At 42.1% G+C, this 25,187-nt stretch overlaps 1 protein-coding gene and 1 long non-coding RNA gene across 4 annotated transcripts in view; one reads left to right on the forward strand and one right to left on the reverse strand.

Annotated features, from left to right (window-relative positions):
* Positions 1–25,187, forward strand: part of LOC121859735 — a 59,210-nt gene that overhangs the window by 27,703 nt on the left and 6,320 nt on the right. Inside the window, exon 2 of the long non-coding RNA XR_006087706.1 lies at positions 18,653–18,671. This is a non-coding gene — a long non-coding RNA (uncharacterized LOC121859735). The remainder of the gene's footprint in view (positions 1–18,652; positions 18,672–25,187) is intronic.
* The window catches only part of LOC121859734, a 93,804-nt gene that overhangs the window by 14,045 nt on the left and 54,572 nt on the right, over positions 1–25,187 (reverse strand). The window contains exon 1 of one of the 3 annotated variants that reach the window (XM_042356685.1): positions 16,366–17,731. The exons of the other annotated variants lie outside the window; for them this stretch is intronic. Coding sequence (XP_042212619.1) covers positions 16,366–16,998 — 633 coding nt within the window. The 5' untranslated portion in view covers positions 16,999–17,731. Of the gene's footprint in view, positions 1–16,365; positions 17,732–25,187 lie in introns of those variants that run through there. 3 annotated transcript variants of the gene reach the window in all.

Genomic DNA, 25,187 nt, shown 5'->3' on the forward strand with positions numbered 1-25,187 from the left:
TAATGACTCTGGGGTTGGATGATCCACGGTAAGGCGGGGGGGGTAGTGGAGGTGATCCTGACAACCTCCTATGAAATGTTTAATCACAGTGAGTTTACTCTAGTGACGAGACGAGCTTACATCTGCCAGTTCGTCCACCAATGCGGTCAAAAGTGTTCTTGTGTTTTTCTATACGTGTGAGACTGTTTGCTGAAGTTATGTTAAGGATGATATGCATTACATTACGTTTGAAGACATTAAGTACATGGAGATTCATAAATCCGGGTAGACATGGTTAGTTATTTCTGATATTTGTCTGTGAAAACTGATAGTTCTTCTGAAGGGAAGGTGAGGGACGTGCAGTTATTGTCCGTGGAGGAAGGTACACCACTAAATAGGAGCTTTATGCCGAGCTTTCATTTGTATTATAGGCGGGATCTTAATGGCTCTATTTCGTGTTTGGGCCGCTAGGAAACTTCCTCTCTTCGGGAGGACTGTTTAACTTGGCCTGGTTGGGTTCTCTGTTGAGCGTAGTGAGGTTGCGGACAATGTTAATGACGGTACGCATCGTCCGCGGAGGCTTCTGGAGCACTGCTTTACTGTCAGAAGTGACGACATATTCCCCGTTGGAGATGGGTGAGGTGGAGATGTTCTCGCCCTCCTCGGCGTGCACGTGCCAGAACAGTAACTTGGAAGGCCGTCTTGACCTCACAGGTTCGTTGACCCACAGCGACCTGAGATACGTCAGTAACCTCTCCCACCAGGGGAGACGCTGTCGCTCAGCTGCTATATTATTCAAGGTCGTGATCGCCTCTAGTACGAACTGCCTGAATTCTTCGTATTGGGGTTCTTCTGGGATGCTTGTCCTTCTCTCTTGGTTTGGGGAAGGTGTGGACACTACCGCCGCATCTGTTATCTCCTTTTCTATCTTGGCGGGAAATAGATTCTTCATGGGCAAACTTTCTATGGGTTTTTGAGGGACTGATTCCACTTTGGTAGGCCCGGGAGTGACCGTGGACGACCGCTGCTGTAGTCGCTGCAGCAGACGTGGGCGAGGTTTGACAGGCCAAGCCTTGCCCTCCGTCTGGACGCTTGTAGGTTCTAGTGGAGTCACCGCGTTGGGTTTCCATTGTTCATAGTTATGCTCGGTAAAGTCGGACGCGCTGTCTCCTGCTGCAGAAAATTGTTGTAGGTTCACTTCTTCCATGTGTCGCACGGAGAAGGAGTACATGACTTGGTGTGGAACACATCAACACCTGGCAGTAAGAATGGGGGCATGGCGGGGCGGGGTGGGGTGGTCAGCACCCCCAGGTGCATTGTGAGCTCATCCACATAAACACGTTTCAGTCTGGTGGCTCCATGAAACCTCTTGGTATCCGTAGTCCCAGTTATCGCTGAGGTTAATTACTGTACTCGCAGGGATTTCATTTAGTTGTCCGTCGTTACTGTGAACAACTGGGATATTCAAGTCCTTCGCTTTTCACTTAACATCCAAATGTAAACACTGGACCTCTTGGTACACCCCCACGAGGCCATCACAGCTCACACACCACAACCCTAGTCACCTTTTAGTTGGTTTCTTCCCAAATGTTCGATTCCTGATCTGTTTTCTTTTTTGGGTCATGACAGAAGTTGAAGAGTCAACATTAATTCTTGTCTTTAGAATCAGCTCGAATTCGTGTCTGAAGGGCAAGGAAGCTTTAATCTGTGTTTGTATAGTGCGACAGTTCTATTTCGTTTCCACTTAGACAAGCACTTCTAATACGTATTCTCACAAAGTATACAAACATACACGAGCTGAACTCTCACGTAGAAAATCGGGGATTAATCTGTATTATCGCCTGCAGGAGGTAGTACTTGCGGAGCAGAGCGAGGAAGGGGAGTGTGACAGCCCAGTGCGTGGCGGAGTGTGGACAGTATGTGTACTGCCGGGGACGTTGGCAGGGCGGAACTACCTGATGTGTTTTGACTGCGTTGCCTTAGTGATTAGAGCTCTCACTCACTCACGCACTCACTCACGCACTCTCCTCAGCATACTCTTACTCCGCATTGAAAGAATTGAATAAGAATGAAACCCAAATGGGCTTTAGATACGAGATTGCAGATTGTAAATAATTTGGTATGCGACAGTGGACCCACAGCGATTTCATTCCAGAGATCCGATCAATATGATATATAATTCACAGTAACGACACTACTACTGGGTATGTATCAGGTGTCATCGACTCTACTGCAACTTGCAAAGACCCCCTCCTCCCCTCCCACCCAAAAGACAAGATTCCTGTACGGAAAACGACCCACCGAAAACGACCCACCGAAAACGACCCACTAAAGACAACCTGCCAAAAAAGACCCACTTAAACACGACCCGCTTAACACGACCCACCAAAATCGATCTACCAAAAAGACCCACTAAACATGACTCACCGAATAAGACTCGCCGAACAGAACCCAATAAACGCATCTGACAATTAATAAAAGCTTGTGATTTTTTTTCCCGGTTGTGTTTTATCTTAAGTGGGATTTTCTTTTGTGATATACCGACAGGAATTTCAAAACGTTTAAGACTAAGTAATTAATTATGTTATCGCGTTGGTTTTCCTGTATAGTGAAGACTCAGCTGTACATATTGTTATCTTTTATGAAGCTTACGAACAAAGAGCAGGACATAAGTCACGGTCAGTCTTGAAGTAGAACACACACACACACACACACACACACACACACACACACACATACACACACATACACACATACACCAGTATATCAGTCTAAGTAAGTGGTCATAAAGTAAAATCAAGGAATTTCAGACTAATATGTTTACCCATTCGACATGGTGTGTGTGTGTGTGTGTATGTGTTTGGGGTGTGTGTGTATGTGTGTGTGGGGTGTGTGTGTATGTGTGTGTGGAGGGGGGGGGGAGAGGGGCGGTCTACGCAACAGCTAAGATAAGATCAAAGTTTCTAACACGCCAAAGTATTTCCTAACACAGAGTTCTAACACGGGACAAGCCTATGAATACAGATGGACGCAGTTTTCATAATAATTAATAATTCTAATCGAAAAAGAATTGTTCACCGTGTAATGTTCTGTATTCTGAGAAATTCTTAAAAGAACTGGTGACGGGAGCACACAGCCGTCTACCCTCGCCATGACACAGCGCTCACAGAAGAAAAAAAAATGAGTTAATACACTGTGACTCTCCGTGAATGTAACTCAGTGTTATAACTTATAAATTTTTGTGTTTCTCAGAATGTTTCGAAACACTTTAGAGATGTTGATGTTATAATGTATTACAACGCTTCAACAAGTAAGGTCTTTATGTTGATGTTATAATGTATTACAACGTTTCCACAACTAAGGTCTTTATATTGTATTATTACGCTTCAGTAATCAATGTTATAAGGTATTGCTACGTTTGGTCATTTTATTCTTATTTTTGGTAGTTATTGTAATTTTATTCCTATTTTTTGGTAGTTATTGTAATTGTATTCTTATTTTTGGTAGTTATTGTAATTGTATTCTTATTTTTGGTAGTTATTGTAATTTTATTCCTATTTTTGGTAGTTAATGTAATTAAGTTTGAGGTAGAATTCTCAAATCATTATTGACAAGGGAGAATGAGTGTGAAAAATAGATGGTGGTGTGTGTTGGCGTGACAAATTGATTGACGTAACATTAATACAAAGTGTGTAGTAAGTAGTTGTGATGTGTAGAGCGCTGGCAACTGTCTGGATAACATAACAGCGCTAGTAGAAGGGGGGAGGGGGTGTGTGTGTTGTTCCTACCTCACACCATCCACACAGCTCTTACGATCCTGTATGAGAGAGAGAGAGAGAGAGAGAGAGAGACAGAAAGAGAGGAAAGAGATGGTAGGAGAAGAAATAGAGAGATAGAGAGAGAGAGAGTTGCGTAATATACATATATCTACAACTCCGTCCGTTCTTTTATGATAAACACGCTTAATATAACACAAACATACAAAAGAAAGTGTTGAATCGTTCTTAACACTGAGTAGACAAAAGAAGATTTATTTAACCCTACTTTTATTTTTTCGGGACAAACCTCAACTGAAACTCTATACCTTAACTTCATACCATAACATAGCACAAGTTAAGGGACTGAATAAAATAGCACCGAGATTATACCTATAAATTATATATCACTTTAACACCAGATAAAGTTAATAGAGGGGTATATTTTTCTATACCATTTTTCTACCTTAATTTTGTCCCCTAACTGGTGCTAAATGATTTATCTCGTTAATGTTAAGTCTTTATGTAATTGTGACGTTATTGCACGTTATTTGTGTGTGTGTGTGTGTGTGTGTGTGTGTGTGTGTGTGTGTGTGTGTGTGTGTGTATGTGTGTGTGTTTGGTGTGTTACGACGTGTAGAAAGCTATAATATATAATCATCATCATCATCATCATCATCATCACCATCATCATCATCATCATCATCATCATCATCATCATAAATTCCCCCATGTACTTAAGTGTCTTTCTACATACACTACCTGATTCCCTTAACCTATTCTTACTCCTGGGTTAACCTATTTTTGCCCTTGGGTTGCCCTATTCTTGCCCCTGGGTTTCCCTATTCTTGCCCATTGCCCCCCAGTATAAACCAACCGTAGTCTTCATTAGAGAGGGACATATACGATCATTTTAGCTCATATATAACGGTAAAATATTTCTAGGTTATGAACATTAAATAATTCAACCCGGATTCAGATGATCAATTGCTTACAGATATTCGGTATCTGACAATGTTATGGTTAATGGGGGTAATAACAACAGCTAGCTATGGATATATAGTGAATACATACATACATACATACATACATACATACATACGTACATACATCACGTCTTGACAGTAAGAACACTAAGTATTTTTCATGTATGTGCTACACAACCAAGAGAGAAACTGGCATTCTCTTTAAATAACCTTTGAAGGTAATTGAAAGCTGAGAAAAACTAATTTTTATCAGTTATCTGTCTAGAGTAATTGTTGTACACATTTCAATCCTTCAATCAGTAATATATGGTAATCTATACACACACGAGGTCTGTCTGTATGTAGTACTGTACCTCACATCTCATAGAAGAAACACCAGTAGGAACATTGTACAGCGCCTGTGCTGCCGGTCGTTTGGACAAAGTTGTTTAATGTTAAAAAAAAATGAATAAATGTTTTTAGCAACAGCGTACAGAGGTAAAAAATGTTAAGATAATTGGTGCGTGTGTGTGTGTGTGTGTGTGTGTGTGTGTGTGTGTGGGGCACTTGTGTGTGTAGACTATCGTGTGACTACTTCACATATAGTATATATATTAAGTTATTGTGTCAATTAAATTTCTCGTTGTTTGAGTGATAATTCACTTTAATCTTAGTAGTTGGATGTACTTCACCAGTCACTTTGGACTGATCACTGGTTTACACGAGACAGCTGCGTCAACTCAGCAGGTGTGGATATATTTTACCTCGACAAGTACCTGCTGTAACGCGAGCACTGGCGCTCATAACCTCGTCTAAGGCTTCACCATCCTGCTGGTCGCACATTAATGGGTAGTTTATTACCATTACTTTATTAGTAGCTATCCACTCAGGAAGTGTGACGCATGTTGGGCGGGTCCAGGAACTTGTGGGGGAGGGGAGGGGAGGGGGGAGAGAAGGATAAGTAACTGTCTTTGTATCAAGCCAAGAGTGACGACCCAAGGCTCCTGTGACCTAGAAGCTTTAATGAGCATAATGTATCTAGGCAAAGACAAACTTAGATTGAGCTACGGTAACTTCTCCACTGTGGGTCTAAATGACGTGTCTCCCGTGCCTGTTGTGCTGATAAGAGTGGAGACAAACTTGTGTCACTATCCCTCGCTAGTACATCACGACAGGAGTCTGGCTTATAACGAACAGGTAACCCTTTAGTCCCTCAAGAGGGCTGGTCAGGTGGTCCAGTAGTACCTCTTTTTGCACTTTACTCCCACGGAAATACATAATATAGACAATATTTTGTGTTATACCACTGCGCCATAACCTTTGACACCATCTCATTATAACTCGGTCTTTCCCTCAGACTACTTCAACAGACTTGCAGATATTACACCGACAGATCACCAACAAACTCAGTCAACCGTCGGTATGAATCTGTGTGTCTTAAGGTATTCGAACCCATAAAGCTCTCAAACAGTCTTCTAGCAGTACAGCATTCCGTTTTCCATAATGTTACCGTGTATATATTGTAATATTATCAGTGTTAATAATATTTGCCCTTGTGACTCACATATTATTTTATAAAATGTCTGTTTCGAGTTTTGAACTGTTCAAAATAAACTGAACAGTAGTGGGAGTAAAGTACAAAAGGGATAATAATCACTGCCAATACCCCCTGGTCCGTACACTCCTGGACCTGCTGTTGTTAATACCAAGACTATTATATTGATTAGTTCTCGCTATACCACTCACACTACCACATATATCTTATACAGTAGCCTATGTACCACACACATCACCGCCGACACACACACAGATGCGGGTTTATACGCCACTGTTGACTTGTGTTGTTTATCCAAGAAAAAACGTCGTTACTGTTCATAAATCCTTCTACCATCGACCCGCCCGCCAGCCATTTATAGCCTAACCTAGGGAGCTGCTCTAACCCCCCCCCCCGCCCCCCCATCTTTACTCGGTTAAAACAGAAATACAAATAATCCAAAAAAGTTTTATTATAACCGAAGGACATAGCAATAAACTACATAAAGTATCGTTTTGCTCATGTTGACACAATTCAATATGGCCCTGACACAAGAACAGTCATCGACCAAACATCTTTATGATATTGGTCCCTTTATGAAGTGAGTGGGTAAAATACGCTGTCATAACCTCAGTTCGGTGTTAAATTGAGCGGACGAACGTTAAATAATTCGGTTTGTTGACTGGTACACAGTGGCAGGGATCACAGCACCAGTTATGAGCCACGGTACCAAACTGATCCCGAATCTTCATCATCCGAACCCCAGGCCTCGAGGATTTAGTGGTTCATATCAGGTGTTCAAGGTTGGACCGTACGTACGTGTGTGTGTGTGTGTAAAGGAGGCGTTTCTTTTACACACACACACACACACACGTACACACACACACACACACACCATCATCATACCAACCTCGACCACTTATCATAATCACTAGAGAAACTGTATCAATAAACACCCAAAACTTAATAATAAAACTCATACAAAATATACCCTGATAAAACACTATCATCACTCACGAACTGAAACAAATAACTTTACTATATTATTATTATTATTACATTTACTTCACACAGTATAAAGTTAAGTTATATTTCCCAACATGTGGATTTAGCTGATGATTGCAGAGAGACTAGCGAACATATACACAGGTCCATGGTAAAAGAACTCTTGAAATATTGAATGTTTACATACTTTAAACGTGGGCGTGCTATTTCGATGACTCTGTGTTTGCGGTGCCAATAAGTGCCTCCATGCTTCAGGTTTAGAAAGATATATACAGTATTTGTTAATTTAAGTATTGCACCGTATGTAAGAAAAAATATATTTATGTATGTATGTATGTATGTGTGTATGTATGTTTGTATGTATGTATATATGTATGTATGTAACGGTGTTTGGGTGTATGTTAACGTTTGTGTGTATGTTAACGTTTGTGTGTATGTCAACGTTTGTGTGTATGTCAACGTTTGTGTGTATGTTAACGTTTGTGTGTATGTCAACGTTTGTGTGTATGTTAACGTTTGTGTGTATGTTAACGTTTGTGTGTATGTTAACGTTTGTGTGTATGTCAACGTTTGTGTGTATGTCAACGTTTGTATGTATGTCAACCTCGTCTGCGTGTGTATTAACGATTGCGTGTTTAAGTTCCATATTGGACGCGGTATCACGGAGCTGCAGTAAACATGGAAAGACGTCACGCAGCTAAAATCTAAACAACTTATGTCGTCACATCTGTAGTAAACAAGGAATAACGTCACCAAGCAGCACGATATTATTAATGACGTCACGCCCACTCCCCCAAAAAGATGAGTGACGTCACACCCACACGGACATAAATACCTACGAATTTCTTATTATAGTGAACACAGGTATTAAGGTCACACAAAGAGTAATGAATGGTGACTAAAGCAACCTTGACCTAATCTTTTAGTAGCTGGTGTTGAGGTCTTCACTTGTTTACGCCCTCTAGAGTGGTATATGTACTGTGTCAAGTCTTGTTGCTTCGACGGCATTTTTCGCGAGGTTTGGAAGTTTATTGTTGATTCTATTTTTATTATTATTATTATTATTATTATTATTACTGTATTATTAATATTATTACTGTATTATTATTATTATTACATCCCGACTACTACCTTGATATACTATAATCAGTTAGGTAAATTAACATGAAATGGCAAAACAATGATAGTCAATGTGGCATTACAACTGCATCGAAACTCCACCTTCACTACAGTCGGTGAGAGAGAGAGAGAGAGAGAGAGAGAGAGAGAGAGAGAGAGAGAAACACATAGACAGATAAAGTGAAGGGTAAGTATAGCCAGGATGATAAGAGCGGAGGAGGAGGAGGAGGAAAGTAAGTGCTTGGAGAGGTGAGAGCGGAGGTGTGGTGTGTGTGTGTGTGGCCCAGTGCTAAATATTTGATGAAAATAAAATTGTCATGAATATCAATGTCCATGGTATAGTAATGGAGCTTAACGTCACGCTACCCGCATAGAAAAGAGGCAACACACACACACACACACACACACAGGAGTTTGCGTAAGTTAGTGCTGAAAAAAAATCCATTTTCTATTGCTACTATGTATAGAACCATTTTCTCTGGTATACATCGATAACTCAAAGAAAACGGATTTGAGATAATTACCTGCTGGTCTGTGGTAAGTTATTCTCAAGGTTTTATGCGTTTAATCTGGTGGCTCCTTGAGTCTTGTTTATTTCTTATATAATATTAGGCTGTATCTACCAACCTGGGTACGGCTCTTAGTTTATTTTTGGAGAGAGAGAGAGAGAGAGAGAGAGAGAGAGAGAGAGAGAGAGAGAGACGAAGCAACCCTAACATTATCCAACCTAACCTAACTCAATCTAATCACACCTAACCTAACCTAACCCAATGGTAATATGTTGGGTTAGGTAATTGTTGGTTCGTATTTTATGTCGTACTTTGTGGTTCACTGCGCATGCGTACTACGACCAGATCAGCCTCGTACGCATGAGTCGAATCCGGGTCTGAAGCCTCAACCATGAATAATTAATAGATTTTTGTGATGACATTCGTTAATAGTCAATTAACTGAACCAATAAAATAATTAAATATAAACTAACAATTAGAATAAACACCTTTCGTATTATTGAAATCTCGATTAAAAAAAAAAGTGTCTAGAGTTTTGGTAATAATGTTTTCAGTAGTTGATTTGAATGTACATAATTGATTACCATGAATAATATAACAAAAAGGCTGTTTGCGGGGTTAACTGAGAGAGAGAGAGAGAGAGAGAGAGAGAGAGAGAGAGAGCAAATACGAGTAAAGTGTACAAATAAAATGTTCAGGAGTCTCTCTCTCTCTCTCTCTCTCTCTCTCTCTCTCTCTCTCTCTCTCTCTCTGTTTTTCCCATTTCTTGCCCCATTAAAATGTTCAGGGTTCTCTCTCTCTCTCTCTCTCTCTCTCTCTCTCTCTCTCTCTCTCTCTCTGTTTTTCCCATTTCTTGCCCCATTTCTTTTATTTATATCCATTTCTCATGTGACTATCTCCACTGTTTATGTTTTTTCATCCCCTTCCACTCATGTATTCTCTTTTTGATCTCTCCCTTCCATTCACATTCCCTCTTCCCTTCTTACTTGCATTTTTCTTTTGTTTTTATTTGACCTGTTTGTCTGTTTTCTCTCTCTTCATCCCATCTTTTGTCTTCCCTTCTCTTCTTCCATTGTTGATTCCTTCTTTCTTATTCGTCTCTTCGTCATCTGTTATCCGTTCTTTCTATGTGACCCCTCCACGTTTCATTACTTAGTCTCATCATTTCATTCTTCCTTTCCTTCCCTTTCTACTTTTTTCTTCCTTTCTTCTCTCCTTCCCTCCTTCCTTCCATTCTTTCTTCCTTTCTTCCCTCCTTCCTTCCTTCTATTCTTCTTTCCGTCTCTTCTATTCTTCCTCCCCTTGCCTCCCTTCGCCCATTCTTAATTTCCTTCCTTCCTTCCTTCCTTCCCTTTCTCTCCATTTCCCTCTTTACCTCACCCTCCTTCCCAAACCCTATTACTTCCCCCTGTCCCAGCTTCTCTCTTTTCCTCATTTTTTCTTCTTCCCTTCATTCGTTTCCTTCTTCCCTCTTTCTGTCCCTCTCCCCCTCTTCCCCCCTTCCTTCCTCCCCTCTTTCTTCCTGCTCCCCCTCCTTTTTCCCCTTCCCCGTTCTCTCCCTCCTCGTCTTTCACATTTCTCCCTCCGTCTTCCTCTCCCTTCCTCTATCCCCTTACCTTCCTACCCATTTCCTTCCTGATCTCCTACTCGCCTTCCCTCCTTCTCTTCCTCCTATTCTTCTTCCTTTCTCTCTCTTTTTCCTCTCCCCTTCCTCCCCTCTCCCATCTCCCTCTCCCCTGCTCTGCCTCCCTCTAACAACAGGCCTTGGAGGGGCTACCTGACTACCTGACCTTTAAACTCTACGCTGGTAATTACCCTCACCTCACGCACCCTCACCTGTGTCCTACTCTCTCTCTCTCTCTCTCTCTCTCTCTCTCTCTCTCTCTCTCTCTCTCTCTCTCTCTCTCTCTCTCCTCTTCTCCACTCTTAACTCTCTGTTCTTGCTCTTTTCTCCACACAACTCTCCCTCCTCTCCCTCACTCTTCTGTTCCACTCCTCCTTCTTTTCCCCCCCTCCTCTCCCCACACATCTTCCTTCCCTCTCACTCTCCCCACTCTCCCTCACATCTTCCTTCCCTCTCCCACTCTCCCAACTCTCCCCACATCTTCCCTTCCTCTCCCCTCACTCACCCTCCACACATCTTCCTTCCCTCTCCTCTCCCCCACTCTCCCTCCCACATCTTCCTTCCCTCTTCTCTCCCCACTCTCCCCACTCTCTCTCTCACCCACTTTCCCTCACGTTCACTCACACTCTCCTTCACTTTCACTCTCCCAGCACTCTCACAGCGGAAGATCAATGCCCACTGAGTCATGATTACTGCACACACACAGGCTCAGTCAGACGAAAATTCCCGAAAAAAAAAAAATCTTCCCAAATTTTTAATAAATTTCTATGAATTCTTAGAAAAAACCCAGTAGATTTTCCATATATTTTCCACAAAGTCATTAAATTCCTAATAGTTTTCCTTTAAATTCACTCATTAATTTTCAATAAATTTCGTGTAAATTCTATGTAAATTCTGCTGAAAATTCCTTTAAAAATGAAAACATAACAGATGTTTGAAGTTAAAAGAACAATGTTTTAGTTCTGTTGTAAATAAATAGTTAGACAGGAAACTAGAGACCACAACACATAACATTATAAATGCCAGGTAGCTTATTTAACCTAACCTAACTTAACCTAACCTAACCTAACCTAACCTAACCTAACCTAACCTAACCTAACCTAACCTAACCTAACCTAGCCAAGCCCCCCCCCCCCAAGATAGTGTTTGGATATTTAGTCATCAGGTGAAATAACACGGACGAAGTGAATCCACGAGCGAATCCATTTACATCCGGATTCATGTCAGAACGTATCTAATGGATGTGGACTTTGAACACAGCGCCAGTACAAGCGGTAATTAGTGCCTGGCGTAGCTTGATCCAACTCTCATATGACGCGCTTGATGAAATTACGCCAGGAGAGAGAGAGAGAGAGAGAGAGAGAGAGAGTGGAGAAGATTGATAATTGAGAAAGAAAGAAGGAAAGAGAGAGAGAGAGAGTATCAAATAAATAGATTGAAGGAGAAATCAGGATTAAAAACAACAGAGAGAGAGAGAGAGAGAGAGAGAGAGAGAGAGAGAGAGAGAGAGAGAGAGAGACCCAGTACATGCCGTGTGAATTTCCCTCCAAGACACGAGAGAGAGAGACGGGGAAGGTCACGCGACGAGGAATAAGACAAGGTCGTATCTGATTTGTTGTGGTGTTGACACGCACACACACACATCCCCCGCACTCTCAAGCACTCGCGAATATATGACGAGGTATACGAGGAAATGGGGATATATGCGAGGAAATGGGGATATATGTGAGGAAATGGGGATATGTGCGAGGAAGTGGGGATATATCCGAGGAAATGGGGATATATGCGAGGAAATGGGGATATATGTGAGGAAATGGGGATATATGCGAGGAAATGGGGATATATGTGAGGAAATGGGGAATATATGCGAGGAAATGGGGATATATGCGAGGACATGGGGATATATGTGAGGAAATGGGGATATATGCGAGGAAATGGGGATATATGTGAGGAAATGGGGATATATGCGAGGAAATGGAGAATATATGCGAGGAAATGGGGATATATGTGAGGAAGTGGGGATATATGCGAGGAAATGGAGATATGTGTGATGAAATGGGGATATATGTAAGGAAATGGGGATATATGTAAGGAAATGGGGAATATATGCGAGGAAATGGGGAAAATATGCGAGGAAATGGGGATATAACGGGATTATTCGCAAACACACACACACACAACTTCCTGTGGACTTATTCAACATATCGTCCGCCACTCCACAAACTCTTGTCAATATTGTTGAAAAATGCAGTGCCAAATCTTACTCCTCCTCGTGGCTCAGGTGTAGGTATCGAACTCCTGCAATCTAAATGGATGGATGGAATGCTTTTTGTGCCATTCCTGTGAGGGCAGTAACACACACACACACACACACACACACACACACACACACACACACACACACACACACACACACTTCTCCCCACTGAGTTATAAGTGTGTGTGTGTGTGTGTGTGTGTGTGTGTGTGTGTGTGTGTGTGTATTGAACATCGTGACACACACCAAATTATTATTGTTATCACTAAGACGATAATTATATATAAATATTAGACATAAGATAACACTGGGCTATTTTTCCACGTGTTGATACTGTTATCTTAAATGATGATAAGTTTGAAATAATTGTGGATTGATCTTAACCCCCTGTTAGATTATACCAACTCTAATTATATACATATGATTATTATTAGTACAATTATAGGTGTCAGTTATGGACAAAATTCCCTGGACACTTTAGGCATTATCTATAATTATCTAATTAAAGGATGGTGATTTAATTAAGATCTATAATACAAACTTTAATCAGATGGAAACCTAATTATTATGAGCCAAAAGTAGATAATTATTACCTAAGTGTCTGGGGGAATCTTGGTCTACACTCTACATTAACGATATAATACTGAAAAAAATGTACCAGTTCATATGTTTACGTTTTCTGTGTGTGTGTGTGTGTGTGTGTGTGTGTGTGTGTGTGTGTGTGTGTGAGCTTACCTTTATCCAGGGTACACTTATGTAGGTTCTCTGTACAGTACCTGGTGGAGACTACATAGTGGAGACCAACATGCTTATAGAAGTACATTGAGTGCTTGTCGTGCTGGGCAGTCCTCACAAAACAACGAGGGTTATTTATCATTAGGACATAAACTTGAAATACGACACAGTTTATCAATGCAAGGCAGACATATACACATACATATATATAAATGTTGAAGTTTGGATACATAAAATTAGGTTACATGTGAGTTACATAAATTATACATTGGTGGTATACAAAGTGAGTACAGTACAGTATTACAGTATTACACATAAATAGCCAACTATTGTACAGCAAGACTCGGACAAGACACAAATGCTCTATTAATACAATTATGTCTTATGTCTCAAGACCATTATTGTATCATAGACAGGGAACTCTGAAGGAAATAAAGCCATCTAATAGTTAATGGTAATAATGGGGTCAATATTACCATTAACTGGATGGGTTAAAAAATATCCACAATATAGATAACCAATTTGGGTACTATGAGTGGAATGGGCAATTTGCTGTGAGAAATGGGCAACCGTTATCAATTTTTTTTGTAATAATTGTTGATTTATATAAAAGACTAAAACAAAAGCAGTTTTAATACCAGCGCTACAAGCAACTACTACTGCACTACTACCGCCTTGAGTCACTACTGGCCACGTGTGTCGCGTCCTTGTGGCTACTATCTGCTGTTACTGACCCGTTATACTACGTCACCAAAGACTTCAAGCAGTTATCACTACTACTACTGCCACTACTACCACTACGAACTACTTATACTACAAGATGGGCAGTCACTACTAACTATCCACAACAGGCTTTATCAAGACGTGCTAGTTAATACTATCACTACGACGTACTAGGTCATTACTACTACTATTACTAGCACGAACTGTTTGTACTACAAGATGGTTAACCACTACTAGCCATCATCTACTACAGGGTGGTTTACTTGCCTCGCTGGGATCAAATTGTATCTTCTGTTGCCGTTTGTTTTTGTTACGAAGAGCGACGGCCACAGCGGCCATAGCAGCAGCGAGGTGACCTGGAGAGGCTCAGATGCCAGCCTTGCATCACGTCCCCCAAGGTGCCACAAAATACTCCTTTTTCACCGTCTCTTGCGTGGCAAATCCAAGGGGACTCTCCGGCCCTCGTATGTACGCACTCCACAAGGTTCTAAGTGTTCTGTGTTTGTCTCTTAAGTGTGGTAAGCCACTTTGAGCCGAGTCGGAGAGAAATGAAGCAGCCTAGTCGTGGCGGCATCGTCACTGAGGTCTGTCCCACACATGTCTACTGCTAAGTGATCTTCCTCGCTTGATTACTTGTTATTTTCTTACGTTCTCTTAAGGATACATCTCACTGTTTCATTGTGTCACAGGAAAAATAACATCTTTTAAAAGGTTCAGAATTGTAGATTATTTATATTTTTTTGTTATTGTACTGTATTAGTAGTAAAAGTCTAATACTATAAACTGCAGGAGAATATGTTTACAATTAATATGAAGAAATATGTGAACTGTCCATCAAGATCACTGCCTTCACATTTTTTATGACAAAACACAAACATTACTTTTTTCCGAGTCGTAGGTCGAGTGAGAAAAATGACGTAGTAATTTAAGAAACAAGTTTGTCTTAGTACTTAATATTAACTACAATTATAAGCTCTCTGACCTGTATTTTACGAGATAATGACTACTGATGTTAACGAGCGCGTCCTATGATAAGACCTTGTTTAGTAAGACGTTTGTTTATTTTTTGTGTTATTAAGTACGTTATAAATAATTTTGTTTCCTTGGCTTTTGTTTAGTATTTAAGAGAGATACGTGTAAGAAAATGAAAGGATAAATAGTGTTTCATTGTGTTATTATGGTGGTTCTGTTTGATGTCAATGGTGGGTCTTGTGTGTTGGGGGTTTAGGTGTAAAAGTTAAGGTCTTGGTAGCAGACGGGGAGGCAACACCAGTAAGTTAATCCTGAGAATTTCTCGTTAATGACAATTGTTGCTTCATTAATCTTCGACCAGATCTTCGGGAATTTATTAATACTAAATACTGCAAATCATTAATCCATTTAATTTCTAAATTCTTATCAAATTAAAAAAAAAAATCTAACTCGGTGGCTAATGTTTGACAGGAGACGATGTTGGTGTCAGTAAATCATTCTACTACTCGCGCATATCACCTCCCATACCCTCCATCACATACAGTACTCTCTATGGTGAAGCTACCACTCCTAATACCACGAAAAAACTGCTCACTAGCTACGTATCCTTATTTGTTTACAATATGAGTAGCCTTAAACATGGCCGCCGGATGTTGGTCAGCGGTGCATTATTATGGTCATTCTGGGGAACTTTGTTGCTGGTATGGTCGTAGGAAGTTACTGAACATTATTACTACTCCGCAATATAAATGACAGAGTTGTGTAAGAGAAGAGACTTAGATGAGAGGAAATCTTTACACAGTAGAGGCTAGTAAGCGGTTAAGTACAACGAACATGGTAACATATAATGTGATTACACCGTCTGGTAGATACAAGACAAGTCCTCTGGGCAGGGCCAGAGATGGTCGGTCGTCGGTCATGTGACTGTACACGGAGGAAGCCTGTGCGTGTCCACTGAGACCTGACACATCATTTTTTTTTAAATAAACATGAGTGCGTGAGCTACAGGGGAGGGTCTGGAACAGGTGATACTGTACTCGGTGTGGGAAGGTTTGGGGATGGGAGGAGGGTGTGGGCGGAGGTGTCAGACAAGCCGGTGTGTGGTAGAGTGCGTGGAGCCTGACACCTGCCGCTGCTGCTGGTGCGTGGGGAACCTTGAGGGACCTGAGGACAACCGCCTCTTCCTACCTCCTCTACAAATGACACGCGATGGTTGACTTTGGTGGCTGCTTCACCGTCAGATGAGCCTGGTGGTGGTCTGGTGGCTCTTTGCAGGTGAGGCAAGAGACGGTCCTGGATGTGTGTCCAGGTGTCCTGCCCCGTGAACAGCCCCACCACACCCGACAAGAGACCCTTCTCGGTGTTCTGCTGTGAGGAGCTCTCGTCTCCTCCCAGGGCAGGAAGGACGAAACGATCTTTCAGGGGAGGGGCGACGGCGCTGCCATGCTGGGGAGTCAGGACAATCCCACCTTGCTGTAGCGGGGGGCCAGGCCACCAGGAGGGTCCAGGCTGGAGGATCTCAGTCCCCCCTGGCAGACTTTTGGTCTCCTGCTGGTCGTAACTGGGAGGCATCTGGCCAGGTATGATGGCCAGGTCGGGCTGGGTGCTGGCATCACCACCGGCGGTGCCCTTCACCGGAGCGCTCTGGCTGGAGGTGACGGAATTCTTACGCTGCTGGTGTAGGTTGTAGAAGTGCATGTAGTTCTCGGGATACCGCTGGTGGTGGTGCTGGCTGCTGCCATCATTGAGGGACGCACGACGGGCCCGCCGTCGACGATCTCGGATGGCAAACGCCCCGTGACCCACACCGAAGCGACCCATGTTGGCGACCAAGTCTGTCTGACCAATCTAACTCTGTCTTTCTCACTTCTCACCGCCTCTCATCTTCTCCACTGAGGATTAAATCAAGACTAAAAGTGAACTTTGCAAGAGAAGTCCCAGAATCGTCTCCAGGTCGTCGCTAGGTGAGCTCGAGGAAGACCTGACTCACTGAAATATTCACTCACTCTGATGCGTCGTCGCGAATCACAGGACACCAGGAAATGATTTTTGTTAAAGTTTTTCCTCGAGGAGCACCAACGCTGATGACTCCTAGCAGGTACAGGGAGTGTCTAGGTACACCAGCGTCCACTGTCCTTATACCGTTCACTTGCATGACTGTAAACCAGCTGTGGAGTGTTATAAAGGAAGCCCCTTAAACCATTGCTCGTGTAAACTCGACCTGGCATGTCGGCTATCACTACACACACACACACACACACACACACACACACACACACAATTTACCGAGAAAATCTGTTAAAATAAATCGAACCAACCAAATTAAATCTAATCTGCCTTATCCATGTTTACTAAGGTTAGGTCAGGGTGAATTAGGTTGGATTTATAACAACATCACGGTAAAATATCTACTCTTTATTGATCACCAGTACACGGTATATTATCCTCAGCTCTTAAAAGACGCTCTCAGGGTAAGAAATAAACAAACTTGTACTGTATGTCACTCAGAAATAGCGAACAAACGAGAGATGTGTTTGGAATAATGGAATCTTTTCTTAATAGCAGTTAAAGACGCACAATTAATAATAATATCTGCATATTAGTAAAAACAGGAAACAGAAAGAAAAGATAATGATTTTAGTTTTAATGGCGACTGTATAAATATTTTCTACTGGATCACGAGTATAAACAAACCAGAAAGAAATAACAATTGCCTGTTTTAACCCACTGACTGCCGAAATAACAGAATTGTGATGTAAACTAAGATTTCTTTAACTTATATCACAAAAAAATGCCAGAGATAAAAATATCGAAAAATTCCGTTCACTGAGGCAAGCAGACTCATGTATCGTATTCATATGAGGGTACACGAGTGGATCTAGAGGATGGGGGGGGGGGGCAGGGGCAGACTGCTCCCCGTTAAAATGGAATTACTTGAGGAAGGATGCGGGTGTATTAAAGGGCAGAGTTTTCCTTATTTCTTCTGGTTAGAAAAGTGGGAAAATTGTTGATAATATGTTGACTGTGTGGGAAATTGTTCTTTGTTCACCAGAGAACATCCTGTACATGTTATTGTTGTAGACAGTTTATGAAGATGATATCCCCTCCTCCCCGCCTTCCCTTTCTGTTGAAGTGTTTTATTGTGTTGTTCTGGAGAAAGTTACAGTACCAAATGAAGAACCATATTTCAACGACTTGCCAACCTGTCAGCTGCAATACTGTGCTGCACTCATTAGGGGATTTTGGTCATTATGATAAATTTCTCAGTAATTTATACGTTTGAAAAATTTATAAAATTTTCAGAATTTTTTAGGGATCCAAGTCACTGGTAGCCGAAATAAGGTGGGGGAAATAATAGACTTTACTTAATAATTTCTTTTTGTCTTGGCGGCAGTTTCATATAATTGTATTTTTAAGAGTTAATTTTACGGGTTTAATAAATGCTTGTATCTAACACTAGTTTATGTTTTTACAGGTTCAGACTTCAGTACAAGGTAAGTACACGTTGTATCAGTTTACAGATGTACAACACAGGGCAGTTTTGAAATATGTACATCTAAAGTTAGAGGGAGTGAAGATTCTCTAATACAATATAAGAGTAACTTTGAATTAAAAAAGAAATAAACAGAACTTAAATTAATAACATAGCGGTATTATTCATAATTCTGCCGTAGAAAAATACTCCGATTCTTGAACCTTGCTTTGTCCGGGAGCATATTTTATTTCATATATTTTAGTGTATGTATCTCATTAACACTTTTGACCCGTCAGTACTGTAGACCTCGCCCTGATAACGTCAGGTACTGAGGTGAAGTGAGACTGGTAGTAATGTTAGCTTTAGGGTTGGGTTAGGTTAGGTTAGGTTAGGTTAGGTTAGGTTCAATTAAAATTACAACTGACACTTAAATTGTTGTTGGTGGAGGTCAGGTTTATGTTTAATACAATACTGTACATATTTGAAGTTTATTTTAGAAGTTAAAGATCACGTATTTTTCTGTACAACACTTACTGATTTTCTTTAGATTAAAATAATGTACTCTTGTATTTTTTCTGTTTAACTTAAATCCAAAGTTTAACTGTATCACACAAAGGTAAGGGGTTATATATTTGGTTTAACATTCTATACAACAATAATATGATGCGTTTACGTCGTTATACCTTCTCAACAAATTACCTCAATCTCTCTTTTTGTTTTGTTACTAAGTCTGTGGTAAAAAATGATTACGTAATAATTTAAAATCTTGGTTTGTGGCTGTTTTAGTACACAAGGCGTTAACCCTAACTGTGCACTGCAAGGGTTAATGCTCATAACATTTATTTAATAATGTATTTATTTATTTTTATATTTCTTTATTGTAAGAGTCAGGGAATATAATGCGTTGGGATTACACTGGTCCGGCCATAGGAATTACTCGGGTCCAGTCATATAAATTACACGGGTCCAGCCATAGGAATTACACTGGTCCAGTCATAGGGATAACACGGGTCCGGCCATAGGAGTTTCACAGGTCCAGCCATAGGAGTTTCACAGGTCCAGCCAAAGGAATTTAGTGGGTCCAGCCATAGGAATTAAGTGGGTCCAGCCATATGAATTACACAGGTCCAGGCATAGGAATTACACAGGTCCAGGCATAGGAATTACACGGGTCCAGCCATAGAAATTACACAGGTCCGACCATAGGAATTACACAGGTCTAGCCATAGGAATAACACGGGTCTAGCTAAAAGGTGCAGACAGTCGGATTAGAGAGACTATACAGACAGACAGACAGACAGACAGACAGACAGACAATCAACAACTGATGAAGACAATGGTGGAGATCAAGGATATTTACCTGACCCCCCCTTCCCCCCTCTCCCCCTCCCCCCTTTCCCCTTCCCCCTTGTTACCGGTACTGTACTCGATACGCGGAGAATAGGTAAAAAGCGTATATTTTTATTAGTTAAGTAAAAAGCGTATATTGCCAGTAAATATAGATGAATGCGTATATTATTGCCAGTAAATATAGGTAAATGCGTATATTATTGCCAGTAAATATAGATAAATGCGTATATTTTTTTCTTAGTACGTAGATAATAGTTTAAAATTACCTGTAACGATAAAACGCGACTGTTTTCATAAGTAAATAGTTAAAGCGTATATATTATTCATAGTAAATATAGGTGGAATGTGTATATTAGTTTTCAGTGCGTAAAAATAAATCATATTGCGTATATTTGTTTTAATATTTATTGTTCTTATGGTTTAACCCTTTAAGGACGATGGTTTAACCCTTTTTGGACGATGGTTTAACCCTTTAAGGACGATGGTTTAACCCTTTAAGGTCGATGGTTTAACCCTTTAAGGACGATGTTTTAACCCTTTAAGGACGATGTTTTAACCCTTTAAGGACGATGTTTTAACCCTTTAAGGACGATGGTTTAACCCTTTAAGGACGATGTTTTAACCCTTTAAGGACGATGTTTTAACCCTTTAAGGACGATGATTTTTGTCTTTCCCTCTTCAAAGGGTTAATACGTAAAAATATCGTACGTTTCTGATAATTGATACATAGTTAAATATATAATGCGTATATCTCAATGACTAGGCATGGTAAATATATAATGCGTATATATATCTCATAACTAGTAGGTAAAGTAGAACTGTTTTGCATCTGTATGAATAAGTTATATTGTTTTGGGTTTTAGAAGTCTTTGTGTGGTAGCGGAAGGAAAAAAAAATACGAGTCTTCACATTGGGTAAATTATTGGAATGTTTGGGAGCGTGGTGGTGGTGTGCGTAGAGAACTAGTGGCCAGCACCAACAGGTAACCAACTCTCTCTCTCTCTCTCTCTCTCTCTCTCTCTCTCTCTCTCTCACATCTTCGTCTTTTCTTCCCCTCTCCATCAATTCCCTCCCCTATCCAATCTCTCTCCATTCCCCCTCTATTTTCTCTCCCCTCTCCCTCTTTATGCTCTTCCCTCCCTTTCTATTCTCTCCCATATCCCTCCATTCTCTCTCCTCCCACTCCATTCTTTCTCCTCTCCCCATCTGTTCTCCCACCTTCTCCTCCATTGTCTCTCTCCTCCCCCTCTATTCTCTCCCCAAGCGCCCCCCTCCACGCGCCCCTCAACCCATCATGAATCCCTTCCCCCTTTCCAATCCCCAACCCCCCCCCCAACCTCTCAGTGCCCCCTCCCTTCCTCCTATCGTCGCCTCTCCCACCTGCTGACGTCATGAGCTGAGTTGCCAGTGTAGCTAAAATAACCCGTGACGAAAATAGTAAATAAAATGATGTGTTTGGCGGGAAAGGAATAATGTCTTCCTGTGTTTGACTGCTGGAACGGTGGACGCGGAAGAGTATTTTAATATTTATAGAATAAATCAATTTTGGTATAAAAACTGAGTTGGATTGACGGAAAGACCAAAAAATATGGACAGGAATATCTCACAATAAGACGGATTCTCCAATATTTGTATTATTATTATTATGATTGAATAATAGACAGAGATCACCTATAGGCGAGTCATAAAGCGATACTGACGCCATTTTAGTCATATTGTGTGACGGCTGTACTGGTGACCTTCACCTCCAGGTCCTGTATTGGTGACCTTCACCTCCAGGTCCTGTACTGGTGACCTTCACCTCCAGGTCCTGTACTGGTGACCTTCACCTCCAGGTCCTGTACTGGTGACCTTCACCTCCAGGTCCTGTACTGGTGACCTTCACCTCCAGGTCCTGTACTGGTGACCTTCATCTCCAGGTCCTGTACTGGTGACCTTCACCTCCAGGTCCTGTACTGGTGACCTTCACCTCCAGGTCTTGTACTGGTGACCTTCACCTCCAGGTCTTGTACTGGTGACCTTCACCTCCAGGTCCTGTACTGGTGACCTTCATCTAGGTCCTGTACTGGTGACCTTCACCTCCAGGTCCTGTACTGGTGACCTTCACCTCCAGGTCCTGTACTGGTGACCTTCACCTCCAGGTCCTGTACCGGTGACCTTACCTCCAGGTCCTGTACTGGTGACCTTCACCTCCAGGTCTGTACTGGTGACCTTCACCTCCAGGTCCTGTACTGGTGACCTTCACCTCCAGGTCCTGTACTGGTGACCTTCACCTCCAGGTCCTGTACTGGTGACCTTCACCTCCAGGTCCTGTACTGGTGACCTTCACCTCCAGGTCCTGTACTGGTGACCTTCACCTCCAGGTCCTGTACTGGTGACCTTCACCTCCAGGTCTTGTACTGGTAACCTTCAACTCCAGGTCTGTACTGGTGACCTTCACCTCCAGGTCCTGTACTGGTGATCACCTCCAGGTCCTGTACTGGTGACCTTCACCTCCAGGTCCTGTACTGGTGACCTTCACCTCCAGGTCTTGTACTGGTAACCTTCACCTCAGGTCCTGTACTGGTGACCTTCACCTCCAGGTCCTGTACTGGTGACCTTCACCCAGGTCTTGTACTGGTGACCTTCACCTCCAGGTCCTGTATGGTGACCTTCACCTCCAGGTCCTGTACTGGTGACCTTCACCTCCAGGTCCTGTATTGTGACTTCACCTCCAGGTCCTGTACAGGTGACCTTCACCTCCAGGTCCTGTACTGGTGACCTTCACCTCCAGGACCTGTACTGGTGACCTTCACCTCCAGGTCCTGTACTGGTGACCTTCACCCAGGTCCTGTACTGGTGACCTTCACCTCCAGGTCCTGTACTGGTGACCTTCACCTCCAGGTCCTGTACTGGTGTGTGATTGGGTTCTAAATAACCGTAGTTCACGAGTACTGGTTCATGACGTGTACTGGTAGTAATGAATAGTGGTAGGCATTAATTTACTGTAATTACATATGTAAACTATGTTTATTGTGTAGGTGTGGGGTGTGGGTGTAGAGTGTACGGGTGTGGGTGTAGGAGTGTACGGGTGTGGGTGTAGGAGTGTACGGGTGTGGGTGATGAGGCATGGGTGTGGGGTAGAAGGCATGCGTGGGGTGTATAGAGGCTGGGTGTGTGGGTGAAGGAGTGCGGGTGTGGGTGTAGAAGGAGTGCAGGTGTGTGGGTGTAAGAGCGTACGGGTGTGGGTGTAGACGGAGGCAGGGTGGGTAGAAGGAGGCAGGGTGTGGGTGTAAGAGCGTGCACGGGTGTGTAAGAGACGGTGCTGGGTGTGAAGAGGTATGTGTGTAGAGCGCATGTGGGTGTGGGTAAGAGCGTATGGGGATGAGGCATGGGTGGGGTGTAGACGGAGGCATGGTGGGGTGTAGAAGGATGTACGGGTGTGGGTGTAGAAGGAGGTATGTGGGTGTAGAGCGTACGGGTGTGGGTGTGTTCTCTTACAGGGGCATGACAAGATATCAATATATTGGTGACTCAATGTCCAGTGGCTGAGTTAAGTGTTGAGAGAGAGAGAGAGAGAGAGAGAGAGAGAGAGAGAGAATAAGTCTTTGTTCCAACACCAAATAATATAATTTAATCGTAGGTTTTGAATTAAAATAAGACAAATGGAAATAACAGTTAATAAAAAGGGAAATTCACTGACTTTTTTATTCAGAGACTAAAAATACGAATCTTTATTTTATATGAGTTTGGAGAAAAGATGTGGGTATTTTAATTAAACATAAGATTTGCGAACCAGATATGTAAATGTAATTTTTGCTGTAAAAATACTTAAATGGGAGAATTCTGTTACCTGCTATTTTAAGATGCCAGAAAATTTGAATCTTTAGTTTGTAGGTGATGGAAATAAGATTGAAAATTAGTGAAAAATAAGGAAATATGTGATTTGCGATTCAGACGTGGAGAAATACGCTTCTGGTCTTCGTTATGTTTATTAGAGAAAATATCCGGTACATGTAACCTTGTGTAGAGAAAATAATGGAGGGAAAATATTGAAAATCAAGACAGCAAAAAGAAGTGAAAAAATACAAGAAAATATAAATGGAAATTAGAAAAATAAAATATGAAGAAAAAGTCCAGACCTAAAAAAATAAAAACAAAATAAAAAGTTATGAAAATGAATAAGTAAAAGCGAAAAATAAAACGGTAAAAAGAAAACACATAGGCAGAGTCCGGACCAGTTAACTCGGCTGGTAGTCCGGCTCAAAATAGTGACGACACCGGCCACAGGTAACTGGGCCAGGTAGAATCCGGCCGTCTGGAGGATATTATGAGTTGATCTGAGCTTAACTAAAGTTTCACAACAACAACGATAATAACAGCGTGACGTTCATCTGCCAGCCCCTGCCACACTAGTTGAAAATTACACACACACACAAACGATCCAGGAAGTACACACATGTAAGCACCTACAGTCAGGACGCACACATGGGCGGGACTCCCCCCCAGGAGCTAAGTTTAGCTGGGTACACATCAAGACTTGGCCTTCCTTCCTGCCTGCCTGCCTGCCTGCCTGCCTGCCTGCCTGCCTGCCTGCTTTCTTGGCTGGCTGGCTGCTGTATGACTGTCTGGCCTGTTAGTTGGCTGTGTGTGTGGCTGGCTAGGTGGGTGACACAGGGCGCTCTAGGGAGGACAGGTAAAGTCTTGCATGTTTACAGTTTTCCATCAGCATTGTGGAAAAGTTCTCTCAAGGTGTGTCTCCAGTGAGCCTTGTTTATAGCTCCCAGTGAGACTCCGCCAGGAACCGAGATATAGGATAGAAGGACTCTCTCTCTCTTCTCTCTACGGGGAGGTTTTGTGGGAGAGTTCTTCCTTCCCTGTCCAACACCACCACAACAGTGATCGACCTTCCTACCACCACTACTACCATCTCTACTCCCATCACTACCACCACTACTACCATCTCTATCCCATCACTACCACCACTACTACCACCACTACTACCACCATCACTACCACCATCACTACTAACATCATCACCACTACCATCTCTCACCACCAACACTACCACCACTACTACCACCACTACTACCACCATCACTACCACGATCACCATTCAGAGAGAGAGAGAGACCCTCTTACTGCCTTGCGTAGCGATTATCATATTTCCGTCAATTAGTATAATTCACGTGAGTGTTATATACTT

The sequence above is a fragment of the Homarus americanus genome, unplaced genomic scaffold (genome assembly GCF_018991925.1).
Source record: "Homarus americanus isolate GMGI-L3 unplaced genomic scaffold, GMGI_Hamer_2.0 scaffold27231, whole genome shotgun sequence".
NCBI lineage: Eukaryota > Metazoa > Arthropoda > Malacostraca > Decapoda > Nephropidae > Homarus > Homarus americanus.